This window comes from Fulmarus glacialis, unplaced genomic scaffold (assembly GCF_000690835.1).
Source record: "Fulmarus glacialis isolate BGI_N327 unplaced genomic scaffold, ASM69083v1 scaffold4648, whole genome shotgun sequence".
NCBI classification, from domain to species: Eukaryota; Metazoa; Chordata; class Aves; order Procellariiformes; family Procellariidae; genus Fulmarus; species Fulmarus glacialis.
Window position 1 is genome coordinate 53,346 of NW_009228813.1, and position 10,917 is coordinate 64,262.

Sequence of the window (10,917 nt, forward strand, 5' to 3'; positions counted from 1 at the left end):
TACAATGAATATAACATACTAACAGTCAAATGTAATGAAGACAGTCCCTCAATTCCTGGAAATTCATTCTTCAGGCACACTCAGAGAAACAACTTCATCAACTTTTTTCCAATCTTTAGTCTGAAGCATCAGCAAAACAATCAAGCACTGAGGGTTGGAAACTAATTTATTAATATTGTATGCTTCATTTAAATATTATGGTGCTATCTATATACAGTTGGTTAGGTCTCCGAGGCCTTTCAGAACCGAAAGCATCAGCACCCTCAGGGTGACTGCTTACCCCTTTTCTTCCACAAGTTATGATCACAGAGATACATCCCCTCCTTCCACTCACAAACTGGGCCAACTCCTCAGGATACTTACACTAGTGTGGTGGGCTGACCTTGGCTAGCTGCCAGGTACCCACCCAGCCGCTCTCCTACTCCCCTCCTTAGCAAGACAGGGGAAAAAACACAATGAAAAGCTTGTGGGTCAAGATAAGGACAGGGAGATCACTCACCAGTTACCATCACGGACAAAAAGGATTCAATCTGGGGAAGTATAATTTAATTTATTGCCAATCAATACACACAGTTAATGCCCTGCTGCCCCAAACCAGTAGATGTTGGCCCCCAGCACTACTCAGTGCTGTCGGGGCTACAGAAATCACTGATAAGCAAAGAGTCTCATCAATATGAGCATCTCGCGTCTCATCTAACGACACAGAACTCCTGCGTCAGGCATAGCTATGTAACCTGTTGAGGAGTGGAACTAATCTGTTTACCTCACCATAATCTCTACACTGAAATTCAGCAACTTTTTGGAAATCTTTTTCACTATTGTTTTGTCTTACTAAAAATGCCACACTAATAATTTCCCCAAGTCAGAAGGCTGTGTACACTTTCCATTCCTCCTCAATGTTACGTGATGAGCTGCACAAGAATGGAATTTCAGGCATTATCACGGAGAGTATCTAGTGCTCTAAAGATTTATAAAAGTCAATCTGATATAAAAATTAAGAAGGTAGTGTGACAATACTGATGACATGCACACAAGTCACAGAAAGTAAGGAGTACAGGCTAACACCTATCCTGGAAGCCATCCAGATAGGATTGAGTTTCTCCAGCCTGATCTGATTATAATTTCAGTCAGTCACCTTTTTTCCAGTTTAATTTTAAAAGCTATGTATTCATGCCACTAAATACATGCAGCTAGACCAGGAGCATACTTCAGGCTGAGTAAATAGATCTTTCACAATCGAAGCCTTGATATTTAAAGAAGCATTAACAGTCAATTGCAGTCTAGAAAACAAGGAGGCTGTCAGTTATGGAATTCACAACAGTTACAGCAAGGATACCAAGTTGGAACAAGGAATCCCTGGAGAAAAAAGTTCTGATCAGGGAGAAGATTTCAGGGACAGATAGGGGGTTTACAGTACCTTCCAAGGTGCTACGAACTGAACCATGACGTTAAGTAAGCGTTAAAAAAATTCATTTCCCCATCTCTGTTATAACCCGCAATCTTTTTCTCCTCTTTCTTTCTTAAACACAGGCAGGGTGCTATACAGCAAGTCAGAGAAGCCCAAGCACTCCTCAAAGCTTCACCGAAGGGGCACGTGCCAAGCAAAGCTCACACGCAAGCCCAGAACAGCAAGTCTTGTACCATTTACAGGAGACTTGTCTTGGCACCCCATACTACTACGAGTCCAATGGCTGTTTGGTTTCAGCTGTGCTGCTAGCATTTAATTAGCACACATTAACCACAAAAATGTGGTTGGACAAGGATAGAAGTCACACCAGGTAATTTGAAACAGGACTCCTAAGTTCACCTGTTCACAGTGTTGCATGTTTCTGTGGATGGATGGATGCAGCTTATGGCAAGCAAACGCAAGTCATAAATATTTGTCTGACTAAATTCCTGGAAACGCGTGTCTAGCAAAAGGTTGTCCCAGACACCCGGTTACCTTCTGGTTCACAGAGCAAGAAAACAATTTCAGCATATTTAGGCGATGTAACACTTGTCTGCCTCAATGCCCAATCTATAAAATAAAAACATTTTGCAAACCACTCAGCCTTTCACTTAAAAGCAACACAAACCTGAAGCGTCAAGTCTGTATCACATAAATAACACTTCTTTCCCAGTCTATCCTTTCATTATCTCAAATAAAAGATAACATGTAACTATAAAGAGTACCAAATTTTTATACTCTTCAAAGAAAGTATTTCATTTCCTCAAATAAAGAAGTTTCGTCACTGTCCCAAACTTAGAAGCCAAACAGCTTCTCAGATTTTCTGAAGACTCTAAATAGTTATAATGGGTTACACATTTGACATTAACTCCACAGCCTGGAGTTCTTCTATATAAGGTTTGCCACCTTCCAAAGTTAGTGTATTTTTTTAAAAAAATCACATTAAGAGATGTTTCAGGAAGTCCTCTACTAAGCTATAAATAAATAGTGATGTATTGGTGAAAACAACTGTAAGGTAGTAGTCAAGCAGATATACTTAAGGCCAGGAAGATGAACCACAGGCAAAAGAAACGCCCTAACACCCTGTAACACGCCCACAGTGCCTGATCAGTTCTTTCCACATCGGTTTTGTTTACTGCTGAGCATGTACAGATGCTCCCAATCCCTCCTATGTTTTTATTCCTGTAGACAGGAAAATATTAAAATGTTAGCATCTAATACAGAGGAAAGTCAGCCAAACACGTATTTGGCCTGCAAAATAGAATACACATCTTTAGAAATCTACAAACATACGTCTAAGCAAAACTGGACTGAGTCAGCTAAACATCTTTCTATTTATCTTAAGGATAGCTAGGCTGTTTGCCCAGAAGATTAGGAGGAGAAACAGTCAGAAAGAACCTGATCAAGCAATGCAAAATTATAGTACTACTTGAGAAATAGGTCGGTATTTACATCACACTTGCTGTAAAGGGTGAATTACTGAAACACAGATAAATTTTTAAAACTTCCTTTTAACTACATCATGGAATTCACTTTTACAGAAAGTGAGATTTACATTATCAGTCGACCAATATTACGTAATTGTAACTAAATTACTTAATCTTATGCCTCACATAATAACTGTCACTAGAGCATTTATGAACAGAATTCCTTCCTTTTCAGCCTCTACAGCATACGTTCAAGTTGCCACCTCTTTTACTTTAATCAACTACAAAAAAAAAAAAGCTCAACTTTATCATTCTCCACCCTACTTTAATTTCTTTACCCTTCTCTGTATACCCTTGCCGCTTGCTTTAAGGGTGACTCCTTTTCACTGCTCTTCAGGGCTGCTTCACAAATCACCTCCTGCGGAGTGATAAGCCATGCCCCTTCGTCCTGAAAGAGCACCCGTCGTTGCTCTGGTGAGAAACTATGCCAATGCAAACACCTTCTGCCTGCCTCGCCCCCAACTTTATGAGCCTCCTTCAGGAAATGCTAAATACAGTTTAGTTTCTGAAATGAACATTTACAGCCATTAGTACCGCAAGCGAACGGGATTTCAAATTCCATTTGTTAAACCTCTTGCGTCTCACAGCAGTACAAACCACACCACTTTGATAAGTTTTCACAATCAGAACGTTTTATATAAATCATAGACTAAAGGCATGTTGAGTGGAGGTCAAAACACAATTTTACTGTGGCTACAGGCAGTAAGCCCACTATACAATGAAAAACTGCAAGTTTTGAGGGGATTGTTTTGTTCTTTTTAATAGCTAACAAAAATTTACCTACAATATCATTCCACCCTCTTCCAGCCAGTAGCTTAATGTCACTCTCCTTTCAACTTCCTTTATGTTTATGATTTATAGCTGAGCCTTTTTTAAAACTAAATTTGAAAAACTAAAGGCTTACCTTGAAAGCGGGTATATCCTAATGTTTCTCCTCGGAAACTCTTATAATATTTTACTCCATATACTATAATTGGTCTTCTAAGAATATGTGCAAGTACAAAAATGTGTGTCTGCTCCAAACTCGCTCCAGGCTGAACCAAACACAAAGAAAGACAACACTTGAAACAGAACTTACCAGTCTCTACTTTGAAATTTGAAATATAGTCTCCAAATTGAGACAGAAAAATCCTTTTAAGAGTGACCTAGCTTTGACTGGAAAAAATGAAAGACTGGAAGACTATTACGTATCAGTTGGAAATAAGCAAAAACATTTCAGCTTGCACAAGAACTTAATCTGTCAGTAATAATTTTTTGTCCATTTGCCCAGATTCAATCTAACATATTTCATTCCCCAGTTAGAAGTGAAACTCTACATAATGTTTAGTCTAAAAATAATTCACTCATCTGAGGAAAGGTCACCTTTTGATGATACGAAAAGAGCACATCCAAAACAAATCACAAGAAAATAGCACCAAAATCATGTTTATACTTTAAGAGAGAAGTTAAAAATATTCCTATAGTTGGAAGCTTACAGGAATGTAAATCTCATTTTTAGAGAAGGAGTTAGAAAATATCAGCTTGCTGAAGTTTTAGTAGTGTAAGCTTACAGATTTGTAGGTATATTCTAGGAGGTAAGTGTTGCAGGAGCTAGGAAGCAGAACATTAAATAGATGATTGCCTACTAGTTAATTCTACAGACTTCACTCTGACACCAAAAGAAACAGACTTTTTTGTACTGTACTGCTTAATGGTAAGGTCAAAAATTAGAATTTTAAATGAACTTTTCCACCTTGGCCGGAAGAGTGTACTCAGTAACAGCCAACAGATTGCTGGCTTAAGAGGAATGTTTTCCTTTATACATGAGAATTCTTACTCCTGAAGAACACTCTGAGTTTTTGAAATTACTTTTCAGAAAGATTAAAATATCCTTTCTAACAGCCATCTTATAAAGACGCTTCCTTACCTGGCTTGCAAGAGAGAGTATGAATGCCCAATCTTCCTGCCACTGTTCCTCTCGCAATGAGAAATGTAAACCAAAGCTTTGGGAATACCACGATTCCCACTCTTAATCTTTCCAGCGTGTGTAGAACCTAAAATGTTAGGGACAGAAAGAGTGGCAAAGACAAAAATATTTACTCAACCACCATACACCCGATAGCAATATTCAACCCTTGTAATTCTTTATCCCAACTCTGTATAGAAGGGGAAAGAAAGAAAGCATACATCAATAAAACTTTTTTTTTTTTTTAATCTTCAAGAGACTCCATTTGCTAATCTCATTTAAGAAATCACTTGGGATCGCAATGCCTACAGCTAACATGCTGTAATAGATGCAAGTTCTTAACAGGCTCCTGGCTAGTTTGATACTTCTGGTAATAAGCTTTTTTTGAAGCCTTATTTAGGCTTATTTACTTTTAAGCGTTGATGTACAGGGAACAAAACCAAGACATTCCATTTCATGTAAGAGGAGCTGCTCATTCTTCTCATACAAACAATACAGGTATTCTCTAATCCTGACCATATTGTGAGCCAACTGACTCCAAAGTACTTGAGTACCAACTTCAAATAGACCGTGGTTAAGACGCTGAATCTGTTTTAGATCACTTTTTGGAGCAAAGAGTATGGTAATTTCACATTATATGGAACAGTTATAAAGCGGCGTGGATAAGAATCAAATATAGAAAGTGGGATTCATCTGATTTACACCGATCGTTTTAAAGTCACAGGATTTCTATTTTTCTGTTTAAATTAAAATTAGCATTTTTGTATGCTAGTTTAGTCCTAATGTTTTATCTTTCTTAATCAATTACAAAGAAAAATGACCTACACATTAAAAAGCAGATGCTGGCTTTTTTAAATTTTAAACTCATTCCCGTCACCACACTATGGAAAGGCCACAACTTCACATTAGGAACACGGGTTTAGTGAAGAGTGTGAAGCCAACTTTTAAACAATGGCCTTTACTGTGAATACAAAGAAACCATTCTGAAGTTCAGCTTATTAAAAAAGTCGTTGAAATGAACTCATTTAATTAAAATCTGAGAAAATTAACAGACAGTGAGTGTGTGTGGAAGAAACCTTTCCTATGCTTTCAGTAAAGATGTAATCATCCTAAAATCTTGGTGTCTATAACAGCTGTCACCAACGAGGCTGGCTTTCCCAAGCACAGCTAAAACCTTTGCATGGCTTAAAAGACCTCTTAATAAGACATTGTGATAGGTCTATGTGCTTACTCACGGTAATACATCTACAGGGAATCTTCTGGATCTATCTACATGCCAGTTTCTATACAAATACATCAACCACTTCCATCTTTGCAGCTGATAAGGTATCTTGCCTGTTTTCCCCCAGAAATGTCGAACCAAACACCTTGGGCTAAATGAATTAATTGCTAGGTCTCCTGAAAGACGTTTAATCAGATTCTGCTTAAAACACAAAAAAACACCAACCAAAAAATACTACCCCACAAAAGTTCTACTGTGGAAGTGTTTTCCTAAAGAAGTTTCTTCTTTGAGTTAGTCAGCCATAGACACAGTTATCTGTAGATGTTCACAGGACGTAGCCTTGTAGACAGAAGTCAAGGCTCAAGATTTTTATGTCATTTAAAACAAACTTTTCAGTTTAACACAAGAGAACTGAATGCATCTGTTAAAAAAAAAGAAAATTCTCAAAGCCAACTTAGGGCATATGCAGCTCTCCATCAAAAGCTAACGGTGGAATACAAAAAGGGACAAAAAAAAGTGTAGTCATTTAAAAAGTGACTGGAAAAGACTCCACAGGCCAGAGCCTCTGGGAACTTCACTATTGAGCTTTTTCTGAGTACTAGACACTAGACTGTCTCTAGTAAATAGATTCTTCTTTGTTCAGAATCTAAATAAACATAACAAAATGAGGCCAAATGAGTTACATGAATGTTCTGTGTCTGACTATAAAAATACCCATTTTTAAGTGTCTCTGTGAATGCTTTGAAGAACAATTTCACAAGATAAAAGTTTAAGTATACTGTTGTCGAGACTAGTGACTGCATTTAGGAGCCTGCTCCTTCAGCAACTATCATTAAAGCCAGCGACGACAATGTCACTTTCTATCTGCTACACATCCTATCCCACAAAATTAAAAAGTAAATGTATCTCGGCCAACACAGAATCTATACAGCAAGTATAGGATGTACAGGATGACCAATTTACAACAGAACTTAACTAAAGGACTCCTACTGATTTTTCCGATGACAAACTAGCAAATAAGATTACCCAGGCTGAAGGTAGGCGGCTGTATTCAAGCAACTATAAAGGAACACATGAATCAGTTAAAAAAAAATTGTGCTTCCAATAAGGATAAAGATTAAGTAAATTCAGAGTAAAATGCAAATTCTGTCTAGAACATGAACTAAAAAGCTTAATCAGATTTAATACACTCTACATATGAGTGTTATGTTAGATATAACAGTAAGTCAACAACAGTTAACACTAACATTTTGAAAGATTGGTTTAAACCTCAATAGTTTGCAGCATGTTTTTGGATACCATGCTTGGTTTTGTTACCGTAAAGAACAAAACCTGATCTATCATAAATTTCTGTTCTGGCCTCAGGGGAACTGCTTGTGATGCCAGGGACATTCCTGCGTGGTCGAGATGCACACTCCATTATAAACAACTCTAAAGTAAGTGACACATCCATTCAGAGACAGGTTCTCGGGAGAACTGTTACTGAAGCACCACTTCATCGAATCCAGCTCCGGGTGCTAATTTTGGGAGTTTCCTCCAACCAGCAGGCAGGTGGGGACAGTAATCACAAAAGCTACTTATAGGTACCCCTAAAATTAACCTTTGTTTTGACTTCCTGTACAGCATACAGAGCAAGGGGACAGGCTCTTTCTCTAGCACGCCTGCTGATAATGTTTCTCTTGTCCTTGACTACAAGAATGTAGGAAATCTAATCACCTGTGTATACATTATTAGTTTTTATCGATCTCTTCCTTTAGTCCATTACACACTTGAGAGCTGGTGGACACCGCTGGGGGTCCAACTGTAAGAATTTTTCCGCTAGCATGAAATATTTTACTCTGTTTTAAATGCTATTTGCTGAATATCACATACCGTCACTGAGTTCAGAATGTCCAAGTTTCCAGTGCTTGCATGTAAAATACACTAGATCTAGATTACTGCATGAATCATGCTGTGACTCAACAACAAAAGTTGTTTTACAGAATGATAAATTAATTCTATGGCCAAATGACAGCACTAGTTAAATGTCAACACTCTGCTTTACTGCCGTTATCTTAGCAGACAGAACAGGAACAAAAAGAGCAATACAGAATAAAGCTGTAACTAAGCAGATGGAATGAAAATACTGAAAGGTTTATACAGGAATAAAAGGCTATCTTCTATCAACGATCTTCTGCAAAGCTTCCACCAACAGCAGCAAGGCATGGCATGTGCATGATTTACATTGCAAGTAAATTCCAGTCTTAACTGTGGTCAGCGCACTCTCAACAAGCACACAGCATAAAATATTTTACTGTTTTAAATGCTATTTGCTGAATATCACATACCGTCACTGAGTTCAGAATGTCCAAGTTTCCAGCGCTCGCATGTAAAATACGCTAGATCTAGATTACTACATGAATCATGCTGTGACTCAACATCTTTGAGGCACACAATCCACAGTAAATTGGAGAGTGGTGGCTGTGTTTCTTTTTAATACCATACTACTATCAACTACTATGCTACACGGAAAACTATCTTTAAAGTTGACATAAAAACTAACTTACCAATGTGAGCAGTCATGTAAACTGTCATGAAGAGCTTTCCGCAGCACTGAATCCTTGTCGTAAATGCCCCAAGTGGCTTGTAGTACTGAATCAAGCAGGCAGTCCCCTGCAGTCCGATTCCAAAGTGCATATAATCTACTGTCCAAGCGCGTACCCAGTTCCAGTGACCAGTTAATAATGGGAGATTCCTCTTCCAGCTCTGCAACACAACAATAACCTCTTTTAAAACCTATATTCCTTTGAAGTCTCAGAGAATCTGAACAGCACAGCAATGGCATTTACACGAATAAAACTAAGTTTTCCTTCATACTACAAAAATAGGTGAACTACAATGGCTAAAGTCATTCCTCGGGCAAAATACTGTCAAGAAAAGAAGAAAGAAAAAAACCAAAACAAACCATAGCCTTAAACAAAGCATCACATCATTTGTTTGAGGATTGTTACTGAATGGAAAGATTTGTTCGGTTTTCATTAAAGATCTTGTGACTTAAAACTGTGAAGCTTTAAAAACCTTTAAAATTTGGATATATTACAAACATAATTTCTACAGACTCCATTCTCTCTCTGCCTCATAAATAGATTGTAAATGTTAAAATTAAAATAATTCCAGAGTGAAGATTAACTTGAAAGCATCAAATCTATACTTAAAACAAATTCAGGCAACAAAGCCACATGTATACACACACACGTTTTTTTTTTTTAATAACAGAAATATTCTCTAATGAAAAGCAAGGAGATACTCTAGCCATTCTCAGAGCACCGAAGGACAGACTTTTTAGTTGCGACAGGACAAGGGGGAACGGTTTTAAACTAAAAGAGGGTAGATTCAGACTAGATATAAGGAAGAAATTTTTTACAATGATGGTGGTGAGACACTGGCACAGGTTGCCCAGAGAGTTGGTAGATGCCCCATCCCTGGGAACATTCAAGGTCAGGTTGGACAGGGCTCTGAGCAACCTGATCTAGTTGAAGATGTCCCTGCCCATGGCAGGGGGGTTGGACTAGGTGACCTTTAAAGGTCCCTTCCAACCCAAACTATTCTATGATTTTATGATTCATTTACCTTTCTGAACATCTCTATCAAGTACTTCATCAAATAACTTTTCTTGGACTGTGGGCGGTAAGTCTTCAATATCTGGAAAAATAGAAAGCAAATACAAAAGTCACTTTGTGTCACTGTAAAAGAGAAACGTTACCAGTTGATGCTCAGGAGAACTTACGCAACAGCTTTCACCCTATCATCCCTAACGTCTCCTCTGAAAAGCTGCTATTATTTTCAGATCTGTCATTTGTGACCATAGGCTTCATAGAGCACACTGAAGTAGATATGTATCTCAGACTGACTGTCATACCTTTTATGCAGAAAGGATCGTCACAGCACACGTAGGGTAAGAACGGATTTCTCTGAAGGAGAAAGCGAAGTAGAGAACCACTTTGGGGTGGGGGGAAGAGTATTTTCAACCCTACTATATTTAGGACAGCTTCAATCCTAAGCAGTAGTTTTCCACCCACATCTGAATGATTTCCCCTCCCTGGTCTCCCCCAAAGGACAGGTACAGTTTGCCAAGAGATTTGTTCTTGTACAGAACACCCACTTTCTTAGTCATTTCATGCAGACTTCAGCAAAATAGTTCAGAGAACCCCAAGGGTCTGCAGGCCACAGTTTGCAGGTTAGAAAACAAGAAATGGGAAAACTATTGAGCTATGACATGGAAAATGCCACTACTGACAATTGTTCCAAGAACTTTACAGACAGGATCTGCAACTGTGGATCTACCATTACTATAAAAAAGGGCAGAAAATTGTGTAATGGGCAAAACTCTTGTGACTCCTGTAGCACGCAGAACAATAAACACATGTTCTAAAACTCAAACATTTGCTACACTTTAAAGATTTGCTCGTGGCCTGCATTTCAATACAGGATAAGTAGTAAAGGGTTGCTAGGCAGATGAGCAACTAGAGAAACTTTGCTAGCTTCAGCACAATTGTGAAACTTAAGGGAGTAAATCAAATAGTTAAACAGAAACATCCCTTCAGGCAATCTAGGGGATAATGACTGGGCTCAAAGTGGTATTTCAAGGGCACAAAGATACCTCTTAATTCCATAAAAAATGCATGTCCAAGGGCTCCTAAAAGTGAAGTCCACATTTAGGCACATGAGTTGCTGTACTATTGTTTGGTGCAGGCAGGGTGTTATGGGGTAGTCTTTTTTTTTTTTTTTTTGTATGTTTGTTTTTTTTTTAACTAAAATTTTTTTCGAGGGGTTAGGA

At 38.2% G+C, this 10,917-nt stretch overlaps 1 protein-coding gene across 1 annotated transcript in view; it reads right to left on the minus strand.

The window, feature by feature from the left end:
- Nucleotides 1-10,917, minus strand: part of ZRANB1 (zinc finger, RAN-binding domain containing 1) — a 31,321-nt gene that overhangs the window by 3,064 nt on the left and 17,340 nt on the right. The window contains 4 exon segments of the mRNA XM_009583599.1: nucleotides 3,839-3,968; nucleotides 4,841-4,967; nucleotides 8,648-8,846; nucleotides 9,711-9,782. Coding sequence (XP_009581894.1) covers nucleotides 3,839-3,968; nucleotides 4,841-4,967; nucleotides 8,648-8,846; nucleotides 9,711-9,782 — 528 coding nt within the window.